Source organism: Dendrobium catenatum, unplaced genomic scaffold, assembly GCF_001605985.2.
Source record: "Dendrobium catenatum unplaced genomic scaffold, ASM160598v2 fragScaff_scaffold_743, whole genome shotgun sequence".
Taxonomy (NCBI): Eukaryota; Viridiplantae; Streptophyta; class Magnoliopsida; order Asparagales; family Orchidaceae; genus Dendrobium; species Dendrobium catenatum.
The window spans coordinates 48,200-72,510 of record NW_021319205.1 but is presented as its reverse complement, the minus strand read 5'-3'; the positions used below and the strand labels follow the sequence as shown (position 1 = coordinate 72,510).

The following is a 24,311-nucleotide window of genomic DNA, read 5'->3' as shown; positions in this document are numbered from 1 at the left end:
AAAGTGCAAATAGTAATTTTTTTTTAACTACACTCAAAGGAGAAAACTTGCCAATTCCTTCAGTCAAAACTTCAGAGAAAAAGGAGGTGCTTATGTACTTGGTTCAGCAAGTGGAAATGTTAAAGAAACTTGTCTTGTAGTAAAAAAAAACGTGGATTTATAGGTGATTGGCTGAAGGCTGGATAGGGACGGAGGGCATGAGCGGGTAGTCTATACTTAGTTGTTGTTTTGCGTGAAGGTGTCAAGGAGGAGATTAGAGGTAGTCTAGTTCAGCTCAAGTAGAGAGGACAACCTATGTTGCACCGATACGGATACGCGACACGGATACGACACGATACAGATACGGGATACGTCAATTCTTAAAAATACAGGATACGGATATACGACATTATAATATATAAATCATACATAAAAATTAAGAAAATAATCACAGTGTAATATTTCAAATGACAAAAAAATTTAAAAATAACATTTTTAATAGCATTTTATCTTATAATATCAAAATAAAGTAAGCATTAAATATTCAAATATCTAGTACAATAAAAAAAATAAAAAAATAAATTGTCCAGCACATGAAGTTTCATTGAAACTATTTCAACTTTTAACTATTCAATAGATGTAATGAAAATATTAGCTTCTTCAGTGGTTTGTCTTTGAATTTCTATATCATCTTCAATAAATATCATAGCTTCCAATTTAGGCTCATCAAGTGAAAGATTAACAATTTCTAATATTCCCATATCCTCAAGAGATTCAAATCCATCTTCAGCAACATCCCACATCCTGTTGTCTCCCTCCATATAAGTTGGAGTTTTCCTTGAGAGAAGTCGAAGGTTTGTATGCACATAAACTAAATCTTCAGCCCGTTGTGGAGTAATTTTATTTCTCTTCATTGATTGGATGAATGAGTATGTGCTCCAATTTCTTTCACAACAGAATGAGGATGAAACTTGGCCGAGCAATTTTATGGCGATTGTTTGAAGTAGAGGTGCTAAAGCTCCATGTACAATCCACCACATTTTCGGATCAATTCTCCATCTATCACGCAATGACTCTTGGTCACCAAAGTCCTTTAAATAATCAAAAGATTTAGCAAGCTCAATGTTGACACTTCTTCTCTCCTCCTCATTTGGAAAATAACGCTTCAAACATGTCTTCTTCATATTTGAAATTTCTAATTCTTTATGTGGAGAAACTCTTTGAGGATCCTCTTGAAGCCATTTTTTAGTTGAATATCTTCAAATAACATTAAAATGAAATAATGAAAAATGTTAAAATTACAAAACAACCAATTGTGAAATCATAATGAAAAAATGTGGAAATTTACCAGGGATTTAGTGAGTGAGCCAAGCAATGTAAAGGTGTATTACTTTTGCTCCACCTATCTTCTAGAATAGTATAAATAACATCCTAGAAGCTTGAGTCTTCATGAAGTGCCTTCCTCTCATGTCTATATATAATTTCTTTTACTTTGACTAGCATTGAATCCCACATCTCATAAATGAGATGTAAACAGGATTTATCTGTATCAACTACTCTCAACATCTCATAAATTAGGTATGTGAAATTTATGATGTATGCAATCTCATCCAATCATAAATCATCTAAAAGCTTCTCTTTTACATACCTAGCCTTTCCAACATCATCTTCCCTATAACATGACCATTTATCACTGATCGCCATAGCTTGAAGAGCATTTTTTATTTTTTTTGAATATTCTCAACATCACTATAACTGAGGAAAACGGAGTTTCAGCAATTGCAAGCATCTTCAAATTAGAAAAATCATTGAACATAGAGAGTCTCATGGAGTGATTCATAATAAAATTCCTAATTACAATTGCATCTCCAACAATCACTGTGACCCAATGACATTCATTATATGTGATTTCATTTGCCTCGGTATTCTTAACTGCACAAATGTTCTTCAAAGCAAGATTAAGCGTATGCACAACACATGGTGTCCAGAAAATATGAGGATATACTTGCTCTACAAGTAGACCTGCAGCTCTACAAACAGGTGCATTATCAGTAATGACCTGAATGATGTTTGAAGGCCCTACCATTATGATAACTTCTTTGATTAAATTAAAAATGAAGAACTTATCCTTGTACTGTCCTTCACAGTTTACAGCTTTGATAAACATAGGATAGCTCTCTATTACAGCCATGAAGTTGATAAGTGGTCTTCTTTGTGGATCTGTCCACCCATCACAAACCAAAGTAACTCATTTTTCCTTCAAAACTCCTCTAGTAGGCTCGAGCAACTTCTCAATATTATCCCTCTCTTTGCAACAATTTCGTTCTAATGACATTATATCCTGGTGGCACGTATCCTGCAAGATTGTTATTGAATGCATATGTAAAGACATTCTTGTAATGTGGATTCCTTGCCAGGTTAAAAGGAAGTCCAGCTGAGTAAAATATTCTAGCTATTTCCCCGTCTAGTTGTTCTCTCATTTGTAAATTAAATGCTTTCTCCAAAGCACTATCTACAACATGTTTTCTTCTTTTTGGTTCAAATCCCTCCATTCGAAAAGGCCCTTTGTTTACAGTACTATCATCACATCTAATTGAAGATGATGAAGGATATGAAACATGAGTGCTTGGAAGTGGAATATATTTTGGAAGCTCTTTTTCAATGTTTAAAATTACGTAATTCGGGTATTGAGGCGTTTTTCATTCGTGAGGCGAGGCGTAAGCCTCAAGGCGTTTTGAGGCGTAAGCCTCAAAATCAAAAGATTGTGTAAACATAATGATAAATTTTTGATATACTAATGAGTGAATAATATAAAATATAAAAAAGCATATGATATGAAGTGAAATCAAAATATCCCAATAATAAGACAACATGAAATATAATTCAACTCAAAATTCTCTCTTTCCCAAATCCTAGTATTCTTTTTATTAACATATAATTTCAATTTCAAAAAATAAATAGCAATGACATATCACCTAAGAACTCATAAGTCATCAACACTGTTATCACTAAGGGGTTCTTCATTTGAATCATCATTATGATGAACTGTTTTCTCCCCCTTCCTCCTCTCCTATAGAGTCCAATGTCGGGCATTTACTTCAAGATTTATATAAGTTTTAATATATGTAGCGTGAGGCGTAAGCCTTATGCCCGTGAGGCGAGGCGGGCCTCAACCAAGTTGAGGCGCAAGCCTCATAAAAAAAACTCAAGGCATAAGAAGGCGTTTTTTACTGGAATTGCGCAAAGGCGAGCCTCATATTGCGCAATTTTAAACAATTATCTTTTTTACTCCTTTGCTCAGCTTCACTGGTTTTCCTTTGTAATTTAGCCATTTGTGATGAGCTTATCTTTGGGCAAACTTTGATTTTATAACCACTAATCTTCAACAAATGAGCTTTCACTCTATAATATGATCCTTTGTATGTTGCATTACAAAAATTGCATTTGAATGCAATATTGCCCTCCCCCTTTTGATGTTTTACCTATTTTTGTAACATAACCCTATAGAGGTTTGTTATCTTCAATATTGATTTATGATGGACCATCATCAGAACCAATTCCTACTCCACTAGAGCTCATTATTCTACAAAGGATCTACATAAATTAAAACATATGAATTTGAAACATGAAAAATTTAAGTGAAAGTGTATATATGTTGCGACTTTGTTGGCCCCCCCCCCCCTAACGGGGTTTCAGGGGGCAGCGCCCCCGTAACAAATTTTTTTTGTAAGAGTGATTTTGAAGTGCTGTTTATTTTTAAAGTTATTTTTATGGAAAGATACCAAGCGGTACCGAGCATGTTTTAGCTTCTCAGTGCCTCTTTGTACCATTCAGTACCCCTCTATACCGAGCAATATCGAGCGGTACCGAGCAGTACCGAGTTACAGTACCGAGCAGTACCGAGTTCCAATACCGAGCGGTACCGAGTTCCAATACCGAGCGGTACCGAGTTCCAATACCGAGCGGTACCGAGTTCCAATACCGAGCAGTATTGAGTTCCAGTACCGCTCGGTACCGAGCAATATCGAGTTACAGTATCGATTTCCAATACCGAGCTATATCGAGTTCCAATACCGAGCGGTACTGAGTTCTAGTACCTCTCGGCATCGAGCAGTACCGAGCAATACTGAGTTCCAGTACCGTTCGGTACCAAGCGGTACCGAGTACCGAGTTTCGATACCCTGCCTATGATTAAGAAAACGAAGAAGAAAGAAAATGAACCTTCACTGCTCACGTCGCCTTCACTATTCGTGTTGTCAAGCCGTTCCGTCGACGAAGGATGATCCTATTGACTTTAATGCTCTTGTCGTCAAGCCTCTTTGTCGACAAAGGATGATCCTATTTGCTTCTATGCTCGTGTCATCGAGCCGCTCCTACTATAACGAAGAAGACGAAGACTTGTGTGGAAATGAAAAACCTAGCTCTTTGAAATGTTTCAGCCGCATAAATGAATATGAATATTAAGCGGAAACGTCGAAAAGCCAAAATGAATAGGGTAAATTGCGGCTCCGTTTTTTTTAATAGGACACGCGTGTCCAGTCAAATTTAAATAATATTTTAATTGGACACGGCAAAGCCGTATCCGGCACGTATCCGTGCTGTATCAGAGGCGTATTCGTATCCGACACGTGTCCGATATAGCACGCCTCGTAAATAGGAGTATCCGTGCAACATAGACGACAGCTCTTTAGCCTGAGAAGGGAGAAGAGTGCAGTAGGCAGAGGTGGAATGAGATGAATCCCTAAGTGAAGGCTTGGGCTTGACCGACAGGGACATATATACCAGAGAATGTAAACAGCTCGGTTTGAAACGAGTAGGCTTCGGTTGATTAGAAGAGGTCAGAGGAAGGTGCTCGAACAGCCTTTGGTCATGCGAGATTGACGAAATGAGATGAAGGGTTATTTGTGAGGTGGAACCTGACGTAAAGGAGCTCAGTTAGAAGCTGCAAGCGTGAGCTTTGATTGCTTACAACTTGGAGATAGGGGGGCGGGACAGGGAGATCGAGTAGCTGCTGTAGTCACTCGGTTTAGACGTGCGAACGTCTAATACAAACGGAGGTGGTTTCAATTGGAGGGTTGTGAAGGACGGGCAAGGACGTGAGGACGAATGGGAGCTCGGTGGAGTTTTTTTTTATCTGGAGTTTGGAAAGAAGCTTGAAGGTTCGCATGTAAAAAAAAAACGTTTTGTTCCTCTCTTTTTTAACGACGAGAGGTTGTATTCAGACAAGGTGACAACTGCCATTACGGGATTTCGAGGATTCAAAGCAGAGTTTTGCACAGGATTTTGATTCAATGAGGTAACAAATTAAATGCGATTTGAAACTTCGTTTGACGTGCAATTTGATTTTTTTATTTGACTTGTAAATTTCTTTTTTTTAATATAAAAAAGGTGGTAATATTAATTCTTTGTTATCATTATTCATGATAATCAACACCCCCCTTCAGCAGCCATTCCTGCCTCAAAACCAATCCTCCAATGTTTCTAAGTTGCAAATATATAAAACCTTTAGTATGCATTATCTCCATTTGCTCTACTTTCAAGCCACTTTGTTTTCGGCATCCTATCAAATTTCAGTGACTTGAGAAAGGGAAGTTGCCCAAAAGGTGGAAATGTTTCCTATTCCAAGTGATATGTTAATTTGAGCATCTCTAGTTTGAACATCGTATTGACATTATTCATCCATTACTGTAGACCCTGCACCCATGTATTTCCTTATGCTTAGATTCCTTAAACATTTCGGATGGTTGAAGGTCATCAAGCACGTTCTAAGTGAAATTAAAGTTTTCCCGAATTAGTGAAATTCCAACACAAGGTTAAATCTGTGAGTCTCCTCTTGGCATATATTTTGGCACTACAAACCTCCTCGACATCCTTAATACCAATTGATTATTAATTTTGCAAAGATCATTCATGTTTTCCAGCTCCCCAATTCTATAACCACTCTCATTCCTAAAAGAAAGGTTCTCGAAGAGACCTTAGCTTCTCAATCTCACATATTGATAAAATACAAGCCTTGGTTATTCTCATGTGACACGAGTTATCAATGTCATTAGAAATCTTGGCGGTATACTCAATGTATCCCTTTTAATCATTAAGTGTTGAGGATATTTCAAATATCTAATCTCCTCGAGTATCCTTTCCAAACCATCAATATACATATGCATGATAAGTGTAGGCTTCCCGTGCTTGGAATGTTTTAACAAGTGCACTACGAAGATCTTGATTTGAACATTTATGAGACGAGAGAAGACAATGCAAACATTCGAACTCCCCAATCCTTCTTAAGATGTCAAGCTCTGTAGTTTAAACAGATAGATGTCGAACAATCATAGGAATTATAGAAGGCAACTCAATACTATCCTTAACTCTTGAATATCCTTTTTTGAAAACTGACTGCGCCAATTCATGTAGTAAATCGTACATCTTATAGCATGAAAGATTTTTTTTTTATTAGTCTTGCCAAAGAAAGGATTTTTTTATCGGAATGCCAAAGCACCTTCCTTTAATGTCCCCTATAACATTTCCTTGAAAACTAGCAGGCTGAATGAAATCCAATGCAATCCACATTTGAACTGAATCACCTTTATCAAATTTATGATTTTGAGGTAGTTGTAGGGGTCAACATGGATCCAATGGCATATTGTATTTTTTATCTACTGTACAACTGGATATTACTGTAAATCTGAAAGTTTTTATGCCCAGGACTGGACTCTTTGTTATTTTTTTTGACAGCTTGATACACTTATTTTACTTTTGTATCATGGATCACTATTTGTAATTTTTTTTTTAACTCAGGAGCTTGGGGGTAATGCTTTTTGGTTTGACCGTTTTCTTGCCCAGCATATTGCAATCATTTACTACTTTATGACGGTCTTCATGTATGCACTGAGCCCAAGAATGGCATGTGAGTATACTCATGCATTTACGTGTTTCTTTTTAACAATGAAAACTTATTTTAAGGTTTTAATACTGGATCTTTATAGAAGCATGAAATTGTATTCTTGATCTAGCCTTCATTGGTAGTCAACTCCACGTTGCTTCAAAGTTGCGTGAGCTTTCATCTTGACCTTTAAAAGAATGGTTTTGTGGACCACGTTTTTGTAGCTGTTTATTGTTACTATTTTTCACCGTAATATCATACAGCACTTCTGATATTAAATTGTGGTCACCATATTACTCTTACATTTTAGCGGTCTTTTTTTTCAATGGCATATTATCGTCATGGAGCAATATTTTTATATTGGAAATTACTTGAACGTTTAGAAACCGGTTTCTCCTTTGACTCAATTTCAGTACTGTCAGTTGACATGAACGTCCATCCATTTTTGATGTAAGAATTTTCTTGATGACAGCAGCATTAATTTGCCAAGAATTAGGATTGTTAGGATTTTTTATTGAATAGTTTTTTAAGTGCTTATTTAGGATTGCTTTTGTTTTGTTTTTTTGTTTTATAAAACAGGTTAAAGAGATAATTAAACAAGTTTGATAGGTTGTTTTTATTTTTTATTTTTTCAAACAGATTAAGGTGTTTAAAAAAGTTTGTAACTCACATTTTGCCTGTTTTGTAACTTTCAAAATAGACTCTTATATTCGAACAATAAGCAGCTTCTGAATTTGGGCTAAATTAGAAACAAACATATATAATGTTGGATTAGGAACAAATATTATTTAAACATTTAATCATATATAGATTTCATTCCAAAATCTAAAATTTTAAAGTCATGTTGGAGAATTTTTGTATCCTCAAACGGATTGCATATCTTATGATTGAGCACGGCATAAGAATGATGATATATTACCCCGAAGGGTAAAAATATCACTTCCTTATGAACTCAATAATAAAATTTACAATTTTAATAGAGATTCCCCCATTCAATGTTTGGTTGAATGGGGTTTATTTATTTCTGGGGTACAGACGTCCCATAGGGGAAGCCCCTATGCTATGGTTAATTATATCCCAAGCTTTGGCTTGGGAAGACTTTTGATTAAACTAGTGATTTTCTTGCTTTTGGAAGTCATTCAAATATTAGCTAAAGTTTATTTTTTAAATCCAAGAAAGTCTTGTTTAAAGGTTATGACCAATTAGAAAATTCAAGCAGGAGTTGATTAGCTTAGAATCAGATTTTGGAATGAGAGCCAAGGGAGGTGAAGTAGGAGCATTTGATTATGAGGGAAACTCAGAGGTGCTCAAACTATCATATGTTGGGCTTTATATTTTAGAAATCATCTAATTTTGGTTTAAGTTGATAATTTAATTAGAAAGTTAGGGCTTATATTCTTACAACACATGTTGGAGGGATTACCCGAAAGATGAGGGCTTATAGGGTGATTTGGAATCAGCCAATGCCTCGGACCCTAAAATTAAGGTGAGGACTACCGATAGGTAGTACCTCGAACTTAAATCTAACGAGTTCAAAGGGGCTTACAAATCACACCTCATAAGAGGCATAGTCTGCCCTACCTCTGAATTTACTGTCCCGCCTGGAACGGATGACCAGCTAGACTCACCTAAATGTTTTTTAAAAAATTATCATCTGGTATTGATGCAAATATAGAGTAGAAGGCATGATTTAAAATTGCGCAATATGAGGCCCGCCTTTGCGCAATTCCAGTAAAAAACGCCTCGATGCTTACGCATCGAGTTTTTTTTATGAGGCTTGCGCCTCAACTTGGTTGAGGCCCGCCTTGAGGCCTGCCTCGCCTCACTGGCATGAAGCTTACGCCTCAAGCTATATTTGAGGCTTACGCCTCAAAACGCCTTGAGGCTTACGCCTCGCCTCACGAATGAAAAACGCCTCAATACCCGAATACGCAATTTTAAACATTGGTAGAAGGTTATTTTTATTTAGAATGTAGGGCTTATAGCTTGGCTTTGAGGTTGAGATGCCTATTTATGTAGGTATGCATATGTTGACTCAAGAAAAATAGATTTTTGTTATCTAATCTTTAAATGAGTGCTTTATATATGCAACACATTTGGGCTATGCATGATTGTTTTAATTTTTAGAAAACTTAGCTCCTTGAAGGGAGCCATGCAAGACTTTCTTATTTGTTAGAAAATTATGGAGCCTAAATCAATTTTTTAGATTGATTACATTTTAATGGATAGAAAACTTATTTTTGTCCTAAGAGCCTACCGCATCAAACAGTCCAAACCACACCCAAGCAAAAGTAGAGAAAGAAACTTTGGAAAAAGATGCATTTCTATTACACAATCAGGTAAACAATCAAGGCATGCTTGTATATATATCAAATGCAAAGAATGTAAATAGAGTCCAAGTTATTACAACCAGATTTCACAGCTGAGTTGCCTGCCATTATACAACCCAGTCAAATTATTACAGACTCTACTTGTGGGGTCTTCAAGCTTTACTTTCCAAGTGAACCTTAGGCCTCACCTTCCACAGGTACACCCGTTTGGTTCACCTTCTTTTGATCCAGACCTCCACAAGTTTACATCCTACTTCTATCAAATACATTTAAAAAATGTAAAAGACTCAAGCCTGCAAAGTAGAGTTAAAAGTAGTTTATATGATAATCACATCCAAAATTTGCCTAGCACTTAGAGTACTAAGCATCTGCTTCTACCTTATTGACCACATCTTTTGGGGGGTTTTAAGCAGCACCTGTCATGCAAGCAATTTATTATTTATTAGTACCCCATTTTAGATATGACCACCTGCAAGAAGAACATGTATATTTTTACACTATCCACATAAGGGCAAGTGCCCACACACAGATAATCCAAGGGAAATCACACCAAATCATCAATCATATGCGCACAAAAGGAAAAATCCTAGTCCTAGAATACCTAGAGGTTATGCACCTAAGTGTGTGAGGCTTGTGTAGCATGTCACATTAAGGGTGTTTGGTTTTATTTTGGAATGAAGATGTTTAATCTTTATCCAGGGGTGATTTCACTCTAAGTTGTTTGTGAATTAAAGATTTTATTTGATTTTTTAAATATTTCATAGTTAGGAGGGTTATGAAGAACCCATAAAGTAACCACTACTTACTTTTGGACAGTCTGTTACTTATGAATTGTAAGATACAATGATGTAGGTATCCCACCTTTTGAAAAAGATGATTATTCATTGTATCAAAATGAACCTAAGTTATTTTTAGGTGTTTTGGAGTTCTCTTAGTGTTTGGATAAGAGAATTGTCTATCTAATAGGGTAAGATAGACATGCCTAAGGGGTTTTAGTTAGGACTTGGTGAATTCATCCAATATGATAGGATGAACTTCAACAGAAAGGATAACTTTTAAGGGACATTTTATAGGTTTAGCATTTTAAATGTCATAGGAGAGATCACTCAATTTGGGTTGAGTGGAAGAGATTACTTAGATTTTAATCTAAAAAAGATATCCAACATGAAGCTTTTGGGCTACATGTTGAGTGATTCTTCTTAGCTTTAGGAGCTAAGAGGAGAAATAAAGTAATCCAACATTTAGCTTTTGGGCTAAATGTAGGAGAACTCTCTCTAGCTTTTGGAGCTAAAGAGAGGGGAAATCTCTACAACTTTGGAGTTGGAGGAAAAAATATGGATGACCTATCAATTTTGGCTCAATAGATGAGGGAGATTTGTAACTTTGGGGTTACAAATTAATAAGGGTTATCATTGAACTTTTATGTTCAACGATGGGTATTTGGTTTGCTAGATTTAGATTAAGCAAACATAAGAGAATGCTGTGTAGTTTTGGCCTAAACATCAATAATTCTTTGAACTTTCGGGTGTCCAAAGAGAGGAATTCATTCATATAGTTTGGGTTAGGAGAATGAGAGGAAGCTAGGATCTCTGTTTAAAATTGCGCAATAAGAGGCGCGCCTCTGCGCAATTCTTGCAAAAAACGCCTCTAGGCGTGCGCAATTGCTGGCATTGGTGAGGCGTACGCCTCACATTGGTTGAGGCGTACGCCTCACATTGGTTGAGGCGCGCCTCTGTTGCGCAATTGCGCAATTTTGAGAGAGGCGTACGCCTCAGCCAAAAGGGTCCACCTACTTAAAATGACTCCTCCCTTTCCCCCACACCCGATCGACTCACTTGCTTCCCGAATTGTTCCGCCCGTAAGCTCCAGATCGCGAAAACCTGAGGCGCCCGTCTGGTCGGCCAACCTTCCCGCCGCCTCTCCCGCCGGCGCCGCCTCTCTCCGGCGAAGTTGAAGTGTCCGGCCGCCTTGTAGGAGAAGTCCACAAAGGATTTTAGGTATTTTTTTGACTTTTTGGTTAGATTTTTGAAGTGAAAGAAATTTTAGGGTTTTAGATTTTTGGAAATTTTTTGTGTGATTTTCGATTCTTTCATTAGGGATCATGGTAAGAGGCAAGGAAAAGGGGTCTTCGTCATTGCGGAGGGATTCTTCTTGGAAATATAGCGTACAAGTTGACATTGGCGGCGGAGAGAAGAGCTATGTCTATTTAAAATGCAATTTTTGTGAGAAAGTGGTGAAGGGCGGAGTAACCCGCATGAAGGAGCACTTATCATGCTCTCACAAGAATGTAGCACCGTGTGCAAAAGTGCCGGACAATGTGAAGGAAGAAATAAGTGCTTACATGAAGAAAAGTACCACTGTTAAACACTTACAACAAGAGCAATTTGTTGACATGGCATTCATAGATACAATTGGAGAAGAAGATTCACTTGAAGACCCATTTAGTGATGGGATATGATTTCATTTTATATGTTTTTTGTATTTTGGGAGTTTTGTTAAACTAATATTTTGTGATTTTGTACTTTGGGACATGATTTTATTGCATATACATTCTTATTTTCCACTACTGCTATTATTTTCCTGCTTAAACCCTTAATTTTTCATTTACGCAATTCTGTGTTCGTGAGGCTTACGTCTCAGACCGCCTCGAGGCTTACGCCTCACCTCACGGACGAAAACTGCCTCAAGGCGCAGTTACGCAATTTTAAACCTTGGCTAGATTTTCTCCTTTGCTTGATATGAGATTATTTGTTGAATTTGGTTCAACAAATAAATGATTTAGATTAAACTATTCTTTGATTTTGATTCAATAAATAAGTGATTGTCACAGGTTTGGAATAAGATTGATTCACTCAACATGAGTTGAGTGGATGACACTTTCTTACAACTTTTGAGTTGTATAAAGGAGAAAAGAAGATGCAACTTTGGGTTGCAAGCTTCTAAAACCTCTTTGAATATTTAGTGTTCAAAGAGGGGATCCATTATCCCAACTTGGGTTTGAGAGCATGAAGATGAATTTGGATGCTCTCCTACAATCTTGACTTGTAGGAAAGGGAGAGGGAAATGCAACTTAGAGGTTGTAAATCAGAGGAGTTTTTTTGAACGCTTGGTGTCCAAAGAGAGGGAATTCATTCCTCCAATTTGGATTGGAGGGATGGAGGAGAAGGGATGCAACTTGGAAGCTACAATCCCACGAACATTCTTTGAACGTTTGGTGTTCAAAGAGGGACGTACATTCTCAAAGTTTGGAGTCTTTGGAGAATGAGATAGTTTCCTAGAACTTTTGAGTTGTAGGAAAGACAAAAATGAAATGCAACCTAGAGGTCGCAAGATCGAAAGAGATCCCTTAAACGTTTGGTGTTCAAATGGATTTCTTCACTTAATTTAGTTAGAGTGAAGAGATGAATGAACCTAGAATTTGGTTCTAAGGTCCGAGATTTTCATGTAGCGACATTATGAAATTTTGGAAGATTCCAAATCATCACACATGAAGAGAGGTGATGGTTGGTGGTAGCTCCTAAAGTAGAGCCAAAGTTCATACAATCTAACATTTTGGTACCTTGAGGAGACCCTAAACATCATGTATGAAGGAGGGTGGATAAATGTTTATTGATTTTTGTATCAACAAACATAATGGTATGAACCTAGGATTTTGACCCTAAGTTAAAATGATTCACACACTATAATAATTAGAGCCTTGGGGACGCTCCAACTATCATGCATGAGGGAGATGGACATAAGAAAGAGAGCTTCCTACCTTCCTACAAATGTTTGGGCTCATTTGAAGAGGGGAAGGATGCACCTTAGGTCCTTGAAAAGGATTCCTAAATCAACTTTGACATGATTAGGAAACTTGAATGCGAGAGGTTCACTTGTTACTTTTGTGTTATCAACAAGTGAAGAAATGACTTAGGATTTGGTCCTAAAGTGAAAGGACTAATGCAAAATGCTTAAAGGCTTGAGGAGCCTTAGGATATATTGCATAAGAAGAGATTTGTTGATTTTATGTTCCAACAACGGAGATAGGAGAACTTGGGATTTGGTTCCAAGTTCAAGGTCTCTTGGCATGTGCTTAAGATTTTATGTAAATCCAAATTAACATACACATGGAGGGATATAAGATTGTTCATTGATTTTGTCTCAACAAACAAGGGGTGGGTGACTTAGAATTTGTTTCTAAGGTTTAGCACCATGTAATGATATTGGTTGGAGCCTTTGGAGGCTCTAAGTTATCATACATGAGGGGGATGTGTTGGTTTTATACTCCAACAAACAAGGTAAGAGAACTTAGAAGTTGATTCCAAGTTTCAAATGATTCATGCAATCTAAAACTTGAAGCTTTGAGAATGCTCCAAGCGTTGTGCACGAAAGAAGATTCCCCATTCCTACATGAATGTTTTGGATTCATGGAAAGAGGAGATGCGCATTTGAAAGGAATTTTCCTATGCCCTTTAGAGTTTTGGACTCAATTAGGAGAGGGAAGAATTGATTTCCTAAGGTTTTAGGAGAGGTTTTTAAATCAATTTTGACATGATCTAGAAACTTGGATAAGGGAGATCTATCCTTATGACTTCTAGGAGGTTTAGGATCAAATTTGGTATGATCTAAGAAGTACCTAGGAATGCATGCACATGTAGATGATTCTCCAAATTAGGAAATTTGATGCAATAGAGCGAATGCCCATCTGTTATTTTCTTTACAAGCTTTGCAACACACCCAAAATGAGATTGATCAACCCTACTTGCTCTAGAATTTGTAAAATGAACCTTTAAGAGTTCAAATAAAATTCTACAACAAGTTATCAAATGCATTTGGGCATCTAACCAAGTCATAGAGAAAATTGCAAGTTGGCAAATGCTAACTCCTAAATTCTATGTCAGTTTTGTCATGACATTAGCCTTGAGTAGGTACATATACACAATATGAAATTTGGGAGGATATGTGAGCTACACACTCAATTTGGCTACGAATAGTAACATGCCATAAGGTTTGAATGTAAGCGAAGGTGTCAAGCTCAATATGATGCACAAACATATATTTGAGAGGTGTTGGATAACAACCTGACACCTCTACACGCATCGAAATCCTCTCCGGACCCTCACATGAGAGCCAACAAATGGAAATCACCGAATTTCCACTGTTTTTGCGAAGTGGACAGCCAACAAAGGGATTTTGGCGGACCAAAAATCAAAGTTTCTAGGGACCTAAGTCTTTGGATCGTCAATCACATGCCATTGGCTGGGGAGCCTTAAGGTTTTGCCTAAGTTTTAGGATTTTACCTCACCCGGATTGTCCTAGCGCTCCAATCCAAGCTCCAAATGATGTACAAGCTCCTTTGAAGGCTCAAAGCTGCTGTACAAGCTTTTCCGGATGTCGCCGCTGCTGTCCAAGCCTTTTCGGAGGGTGGATTTGCTGTCCAAAGCGCTCCGGATGACAGTTTTCGCTGTTTGAGTGTTTCCTGAAGCCGTCACTTGCTGTCCAAATGTTCCAAACAGCAGTTTTTGATGTTTGAAGGCTCCCGGAAGTGGTCGCTTGCTGTCCAAATGTTCCAAACAGCGGTCCAAGCTGCTCCGGATGACAAATATGCTGTCAAAGGCGCACCAAACTGCTGTCCTCACTGTTTGGAGGTCGCTAGAGTTGAATTGGAAAGAAGTAGAGGCTTCCTACCTCCTCCTTTAGTGTAATAGGGACCAAGTACAACAGCCCTTTGCTTTGTTTTCAAGAAGGGAGACAACTAACAGCAGGAAAGGGAAGTTTCTGCTTCTCAGTTGAAGGAAGGGAACAACGGCAGCGGGAGAGAACTTCTTTTCATCCCAAAGAAGAAGAAGACAACAGTTGGCTGGTCCTCCCTTTTGGTTGGGACGTACGCAAGAGGCCCTGGCCGTCCTCTTCCTTCCGCCTGATGTGGGATGGACTGCAAGCAAGTCTCCCTTTCTTTCTTCCACTCCGCTGGGACGGCTGAACCACACGCAAGGGAGCTCCTCTTGCTTCGCTTGGGAAGGACGAACCAAACTAGAAAGCTGATGGCTCTCCCTCTTCCCTTTCCTCCTTGCCTGGGACTGGTGCAAGCAGAGAGCCGCAAGGCTCCCTCTCCCTCTCACGCTCTTTCTTCGCTCTTGCTCGGGATGGGAAGAACCAGAGAGTCGAAGGCTCCCTCCCCTTTTCGCTCTGGCTGGGATGGGTGTTAGGGCACGTGAGAGCCGAATGGCTGTCCCTCCTTTTCGCTCTCTTCTTCAGCACGAGCAGCCAGGCGCCCAAGAAAATGAACCAAATCCCCTCTCTCACGCGTGAAACGAGAAGTTTTAGGGAAGATTCTACCAGAAATCTGAGCCATCCATTTCAATTTCTTATTTAGGTATTTGATTTAGCCTAAATCAATCAATTGGGGCTGAAATTAAGCCCAAATTGGACTCGACTCAAACCGATTTGGGTCGGTTTGGGTCCGATCTAGTTAATTTTGCAAAATTAAGCTTGAATCGGCGCTGAATTGTGTCGAATTGGGCTCGACGACTCTCGACGGAGTTTTATTCAGATTGATTTGATTTTAACTAAATTAAATTGTGTTTAATTTAATTAAATTGAGGCTTAATTCAGGTCAATTTCGCCTCGACGACGATCGATTGAGTCGATCAAGCACGATCGAGCCTAGTCGGGCTCGATCGGGGTTGGGTCGATACGAAAATATTCGTCAACAAGTCATCCACTAATATAATCAGTGTTAATAATAAAATATTGAATATACATGATATTATAAGATTTGTCAATACATATAATATATTCTAATATAATATTCATAATTTATAAATGTTCTTTGTATAAAAATTTACAAATAATTAAATAGCCAACATTGGTACTAAACTTCTAAATTATTATAACTTTTATAAATGGATGAAATAGGGCAGTACGAAGAAGAGGGTTACAAAGCAATATTATGGGCCTCCTTACTAGTGATTCTATCTTCTTATTCAAAGTTCTCACTTCAAAATCAAGACAAATGTTAACATAGATATGTGAGATTTCTACATAAACAACCCTGCTCGTAGGGAAGAATTAAAAGTTCGTCAGGGATGTTAAGCTCCTATGAACTAGTCCCGAGGCTAACCAAGAAGGGGGTGAATTGGATATTTAAAAACTTCTTTAACTAAAAGAAAAATCTTTTTATATCTTGCAGCAGAAATAAATTAAATCAATAATAAAAAGATTAATCAGAGATTTAACCCAAGCAGTTAATCGTGATAAAAATAAAGTGCGGAAAATAATCAGAAAGAACATACCAGATTTATATTGGTTCGGTTCAATCTTACCTATGTCCACTCCTCGGAGTCACCCTATGAGTATTGCACTAAACCTTTAGTGACTTTTCTTTATCCCCCACAGCTAGGCGGGAAGCTCTTACAAAATCACTTCACCTTTCCCGGTGCGGCGAAGTGGTCGGGTCCTTTGACACCAAAGAGATCTTTTTCTTTTCAAAACTTTTCTCAAAACGAACCTTGAATTCGATGTTAATAAGGTGCAAGCTTGCCAGAGCAACCGTGTGAAACCCCTTTCACACTCCCTTGAAACCCCCTCCAAGGATCTTCTCCCTCTCTCAAACTCCATGATGGGGACATCAGTTTGTGGAAGGTTTATCAGAGGCGTGGCCGCTGATCTACGACCACGATCGAGTCTTTGTACTTTTGAGTTATTTATGTTATTTTCTTATTTATGTATTTTTCTATTTTTAGTGTCATGTATTTGTTTTTCAGTTGTACCCTTTTAGTTGTAAGATGTCGTATGTAAGCCTAGAGGGCAATTGTCTTTTATTTTCATGAGTCATGTACTTAATTATTTATAGCCTCATGTTTTATTTTTCAAGGTAATGAATGATTAATCAAAAGTTTTCTTCTTGCATGAGTTCTTGTGAGAGTTTGAGAGTTCTAATGGAGAGAGATCCCTAAAAGAGGGAGAATTGCGCAATACCCACTAACTTAGATAAGTCGGGTTCGTGGTTTTATCCTTATATCTCTTCCTCCCTTCCTTCCCCCCTCCACCCTCACCTAGCTGCCGGTCTCCTACCTCACCCGAGCCCAGCCCAGCCCCTCCCCTCTCAACCTCATGGCCAAACCCCATATCCGATACCCTAGCCACCATCTATGCCCCTCTCCCCTTCCCTTTTCTCCCTTGAGTTTCCTAATTGGGTTGTGGATTAATTTGGGACAATTTTGAAATTCAAATTCATTTTTATTTGAATTTAAAATCTTTCCTAAATTGATTTCCCTATTTTAGGAAAGTTTCTAAATCCATCATATTTGAATTTAAAATTTAAATTTTAATGAAGGACAAAACTTTCCTAATTCCTAAATCCAAAATAGGAAGCCTAATTAATTGCTCCTCAATTCCCTCTCCCCCTTGAATGCTGTAGACCCCTCATGCCTATCCCCATTAAAGCTCTTTTAATTATTTCCTAAAATCCATCCCACACTTAGGAAATAATTCCTAATCCTATTTTCCGACTTGGCCGAAATGTTCAAATCCCTCATACCTCATTATTTCTTTCCAAAGCCACACATTGGATTTTGGAAATAAATCCCCATGCCCCTCCTTTCCGCCGGCCCCTAGCCCTCTCCCCTTCCCCTTTGAGTTTATTGCGAATTCAAATCTCCTTAGTTCAAAAATCTGAAATTAATTTCAGATCTTTACTTCCATGCTCTCCCTCCTCTCAAATTAAGAGAAACTTTTTTCTCTTTCGAATATCTTCAAGTGCATCATCAAGTTTAAAAGAGATTTGTTACCTAGCTCCTATGAATGGCGGATCCAGAAACTGAATACGGTTTAACCTTCGACGAGGATGGCTTCACTGATATTCTTCAATCAACTTTCTCGACATTAATACGAGGGTTGACCACACCGTCGAAGACTACCTAGGGCATATTCTGGACACTTTAGCTGAAGAAATCAATGAGCATTTTGATGGCGTTGAGTGGAGGACCCACCACTCCTTGACGAGAGGTTATATTTTCCCCTTTTCATTATATTTCTTGAATCTAACTTTCTCTTGCGTTTGATTATAGTCACGAAGGATGATTCTTCCTGCTCATGCTAAGCTTAGTAAACGTAGGGTTTTGAGTGTGTTTCTGCTCTTGCTAACTCTCGTTTTTAGATTAGAGATTGTATTGAAACTATTATTTCGGCATAAAGTGATTTATAATTTATTTTGAAAGTTTTCCAACTCTCTGGTTATGTGGTTTAGCCTAAACGAGTGTGACCCCTTTCTTGTTTTATTCGTTATTTTAAAATGCTAATGGTTTCGTCATTTCTATTCTAATCAAGAGTTGTGCAAATCCTTATAAACATTACATTCTTACTTAGTCTTGCATCATCTGGTATCAGAGCATGGTATACTCTTGCATGTTTTAGGATTCTTGGTAGTTTCCTTTTCTGCATTTTAATCTTTGCTTTAGTGTCATTTAGAAAACTGCTAGGTTGCTGTCCTGTTGGTTTTTATTATCATTTTGCATCGCATCATTGTGTTTTACTCATATTAATTGCTTCCCATTACATCCAAGTCTTGTTAGGAGTCCCGTAGTAACTTCCAATGGACCCGGAACAATTAGGAAGGATCTTAGGCTTGTTGGTAGGTCAAATGAACAACATTAGCCAGCAACTTAAGGAAAGCTAAGCGGATCTAGCTGAGCTTCGTAGGAACACCACTGAGAGATTTGATACACTTGAGCGAGCTAGAGACCACCCTACTCCTTACACCCCATCTAGATCACCTATATATGGGGATGAAACCTACCCAGATGAGAGGCAGCATCGTGCCAATCATCGAGCTCTGTACCATGGACATGACTCACGTCATGATCCAGATTTGGATGAGAGGCAACACCGTGCCAATCATCGAGCACCTTACCACGACATGACCCACGTCATGATCCTGATGCACCACTTATGAAAAATATTAAGGTTGATGCTCCTACCTTTGATGGCACACTCGATCCCCAGCTCTTCCTAGACTTGGTCAAAGGTATGGACAGTTTCTTTAAGTGGTGTGACATATCTGAGGCTAGGAAGGTCAGCTTTGCGGAGATGAAGCTCATGGGTAGGGCGAGTCAGTTTTGGGCCAACATAGAGAGTCTTAGGGAAGCTATGAATGATTACTCCATTGTTGATTGGTCGTCTATGAAGCGGGAACTCAAGCAGAAGTACTTGCCTTCGTCGTACTTCCCCCGACTATCGGACACGTGGAATAGGTTAACTCAAGGCAACAAACCAGTGAAGGAGTACATCGCCTCTTTTGATGATTTCTTGATTCACTGCAAAGGGGAGACCTCTACCAACCCCGCGCAGATGTTATCTATGTTTCGTACCGGGTTACGAGAGGATCTTCGCAATGAGTTGTTTGCCCGAAACGTCACTACACTGGAGAATGCCTACAGCTTATTGCTTGATCTAGAGAAGATCCGTTCACAGCACCTGAGTCGTTCACATGACTCTAGACCCCCTACAGATCAGCTGGTAGTTCCACCACACACTTCTTCTACCCGACCCACTCCTGGGAACACGACCTGACCACCCATGGGTCCCACTGCACCTAGATCTGACTTTAGAAACTAACCTCCCACCCCGGATATCCCTAAGTCCAGTCCCGGGACTAAGTGCTTTCGATGCCAAGGGTATGGGCATATCGCTACTCAGTGCTCCAGCCCTTATAAAGTCTCGGTCATCGAGGAGATTATTGAGGACGATCTCGATCCCGAGTTTGATCAGATCCACCAAGTCGAGGAAAAAGGCGAATACTTCGAGGAGGATGACGACACTGCGGTCCTCCATTGCCTTCAAAAATTGGATACATCTGTCATCTGCGTGGTGAGATGCGAGCTATCCCACCCGACACCCACGGATGACTGGCGTAGGACCTCGATTTTCCACACCTACACCAAGATCAAAGACAAGAACTGCAAAGTCATCGTGGATAGCGGTAGCTGCATAAATGATGTTTCCTCCAGCATGGTATCCCAGTTAGGTCTTTTTGTCGTTCCTCACCCCAACCAGTATAAGGTAGTGTGGGTCAACTCCACTGCTTTGGAGGTGAAAGAGCGAAGCCACGTGCCCATCTCCTTTGCCACTTATAAGGAGAATGTTTGGTACGATGTGTTGACGATGAATGTTGGACAAATCTTGTTAGGTAGCCCCTAGATCTATGATAATGATGTCCACATTTTTGGGCGTTAGAACACCTGCGTGTTTGAACATGCGGGCAAAAAGATTAAGCTTTTGCCATCGCAGCCCCGGGTTGCGGATGACACGAAATCCAACCCAGTCAAATCTAATAAAGGAGTAAACCTTGTCATTGCCAAAGTTCTAACTGTTGAGATTGCTCAAGGCACCCCTCTTTACGCCTTAGTAGGCTGTGAGATTCCCACCGAATCTGACGAGCCCATTTCTCAGGAAGTGCAGCCTATTTTGGGGCAGTATGCTGATGTCTTTCTCGATGATCTTCTAGATCAGTTACCACCAATTAGAGACATTCAGCATGCCATAGACTTCGTCCCTGGAGCCTCCCTCCCGAACCTGCCACATTATCGCATGAATCCCACGGAACATGCCGAGCTTAAGAAGCAGGTTGACGAGTTACTATAGCGAGGTTTCATTAAGGAGAGTCTGAGTCCCTGTGCGGTGCTTACCTTTCTCACCCTGAAGAAGGACGGATCGTGGAGAATGTTTGTTGATAGCCGTGCTATCAACAAGATCACCATCAAATATCGATTCCCTATTCCGAAGCTTGATGATATGCTCGATATGATGATGGGTGTCACACTATTCTCCAAAATTGATCCCAAAAGTCGGTACCACCAGATCCGGATCTGACCCGGAGATGAGTGGAAAATTGCCTTCAAGACGAAGGATGGTCTCTACGAGTGGTTAGTCATGCCTTTTAGGCTAAGTAATGCCCCTAGTACATTCATGAGGATCTTGACTCAAGTGCTGCGCCCATTTATAGGAATGTTTGTCGTCGTCTACTTTGACGACATTCTTATCTACAGTTAGTCAATTATTCAGCACTTAGGCCACTTGAGGCAAGTTTGTGAGGTCTTAAGGAAGGTGCAACTATATGCCAATCCGAATAAATGTACCTTCCTTGTAGATCACGTCATTTTCCTGAGCTTCATCGTTTTAGCCCAAGGGATTTTCGTAGACCCCGAGAAGGTGAGGGCCATTATGGAGTGGCCTATCCCTTAGAACATCCAGGAAGTCCACAGCTTCCATGGATTAGCTATCTTATATATGAGATTCATTCGCAACTTTAGCACTATCGTATCTCCTATCACTGATTGTTTAAAGAAGGGTGATTTCCATTGGACCCTGGCTGCCACCCAAGCTTTTGATGAGATCAAACAAAAGATGGTGGAAGCCCCAGTGATGCGACTTCCTGATTTTTCCAAAGTCTTCGAAGTGACTTGCGACGCTTCGGGGGTCGGAATTGGAGGAGTCCTCTTCCAGGAAGGTCACCCAGTAGCTTACTTTATTGAAAAGCTTAATGATATTCGGCAGCGTTATTCCACGTATGACAAAAGAGTTCTACGCCGTGATCCAATCACTCCGTTATTGGCGACACTACTTGCTCTCACAAGAGTTCGTCATTTTCTCGTATCACGAAGCTCTGTCTTATATCAACTCCCAAAAGAAATTGAATAAACGCCATGGTCGATGGGTCGAGTTCCTTTAGGAATACATGTACACCCTTAGACACAAGGCGGGAGTTGAAAATAAGGCTGCCGACACTCTCAGTCGTCGTATGATGACTACCACTGAAATGAGAGCAAAAGTCGTGGGATTTGACCAAATAAAGATGGATTATTTGGAATGCCCCGACTTCAAGGAGACCTACACTCTCTTGTCCACAGGCAACACACGCTTTGTGGGCAATTTCCTATTGGAGGATGGTTATCTCTTCAAAGCCAAGAGGCTTTGTATTCCGAGCACCTCCCTTAGGGAATTTTTGGTCTGGGAACTCCACGCCGGAGGCCTCGCTGGGCACTTCGGACGGGACAAGACTATTGAATCCGTGGAGTATCGCTTCTTTTGGCCCAGCCTGAAGAGATATGTTGGTCGGCTGGTCAATCGGTGTCACACCTGCCAACTGGCCAAGCAACGTAAGCAAAACACAGGTCTTTACACTCCCCTACCTGTACCTAGCTGTCCTTGGCAGGATGTTAGTAACTTAGTATGGACTTTATCTTAGGCCTGCCCAAGACACTCCATAGGCACGATGCCATTTGTGTGGTAGTTGGCCGATTTTTCAAAATTGCATATTTCATTCCATGCTCCAAAACATCTGATGCCTCTCACATTGCTTAGTTATACTTCAATGAGGTCGTCCGTCTACATTGTTTACCCAAAACCATTGTATCAGATAGGGATGTGAAGTTCACCAGCTATTTTTGGAAACCCCTGTGGATGAAAATGGGCACCAAACTGCAATTTTCCACTGCCTTTCACCCATAGACTGATGGTTAGACCGAGGTAGTTAATAGGAGTTTGGGTAATCTGTTGCGGTCTTTGGTTGGCGAGCACATTAGAGATTGGGATTCTATTTTGCATACTGCTGAGTTTGCTTGTAATAATTCTATTAACCGGACCACGGGTCTAAGTCATTCTGAAATTGTATACGGGTTCAAACCTAGACAACCGTTAGATCTGATACCCATGTGTTCTAGGTTTAGGATTTCTGAGTTTGCATCTTCATTTGCATCTTATTTGCATGAACTCTATAAGGAAATTGCACAACAAATTGAAAGAAATAATAATGAATATAAACTACATGCAGATTTAAAATGACGCTTCAAAACTTTTGAGGTTGGTGACTCCGTGATGGTGTGGATTCGTCCGGAACGATTTTCGCCTGGAATAGTTAAGAAGATGCATGCCTAGAGTGCTGGACCTTTCAAAATACTTAAGAAAATTAACGATAATGCCTATGTAGTAGATTTGCCTGCATATTTTAATATAAATCCCTCTTTTAACATAGAAGACTTAGTTGCATATGAAGGCCTTGATTTTAAACCCGCCAAATCCACTTATATAAAACAGCCTTGTGAGATCCCAAACCTATGATTTGTCCGGTTTGAATTCTAGAGAGAGAAAGTTCTTCCTGGTTTTGAAATCGGATTTTGCGGGTTTTTCCGCGATCGATGGTGACTGCGCCGGTGGATCATCGACATCTTTAGCCGGTATCCATGATTGTTCCACGGTCATCTGGTTCTCTTTGGTCCAGCGATAGAAAATCTAATGGAATAGTGATTCGGGAAGGAGGTAGGCCGTTGAGCCGTCAAGAAACTGTTGAAGGTAAAGGAAAGAATGTGATAACAGATGAATTGGATGCACGAGTGGATACGATTGTTGAAGATCTACCAGGTTTGATGAATGTTGAGTCTCGGCTTCTCAAAATTTGGTTTTACGGGTGAGAAATTTTTCCGAGGTTCTTGATGCGCAAAAAGTGCGTAATTTGGGTGATGGAGATGCTTCTTTGGAAACCCGAAAGGAAGATATTGTGAAAAATATGGGCGAAGTTGTTGAGGCTTGGTCGAAACCGAAGCTAATCATGGTTGCATTTGACAGAGATTTGATGCAGTTCTATGAGGACGGTGTGGCTGTAAAATTGAACGCGGAAAGGGAAGCTGAGAATGTTAGAGTATTAAAGAACTCGATTGTACTCAAAGTTCTGGGGAATGGAGTTCCATTCTCAGTTTGCAGTTCGGAGCTAAGAAGACAATGGAGTCAATATAGTAAATTTCATTTGACCTCAATTGGATTGGATTGGATACTCTGTTCGTTCAATTCGTGTGAGGTGGTTGATGAAGTTTTGAACGGGGGCCCATGGTATGTTAATGGATTAATTGTTGGTATGGATAGGTGGACTCCTGCTTTTGATCCAAACTCGTTGAAAGGTATATCGGCACCGGTGTGGATCCGTTTACCTTGCCTACCTCTATATTGCTGGGATGAAGATAGCATAGCTAGAATTGCTTCTTGCTTTGGATCTCCTATGTACGTAGATGGAAATATATTCCGATGGAGTAAACGAGAATTTGCTCGTGTTTGTGTGAGAATTGATTTAGAGAAGAAACTTTTGAATGGTA

General features: G+C 39.5%; 1 protein-coding gene across 1 annotated transcript in view; it reads left to right on the top strand.

Annotated features, from left to right (window-relative positions):
* The window catches only part of LOC110108805 (ubiquinol oxidase 4, chloroplastic/chromoplastic), a 53,226-nt gene that overhangs the window by 5,114 nt on the left and 23,801 nt on the right, over positions 1–24,311 (top strand). The window contains exon 3 of the mRNA XM_028696410.1: positions 6,775–6,883. Within this exon, the coding sequence (XP_028552243.1) occupies positions 6,775–6,883 (109 nt within the window). The remainder of the gene's footprint in view (positions 1–6,774; positions 6,884–24,311) is intronic.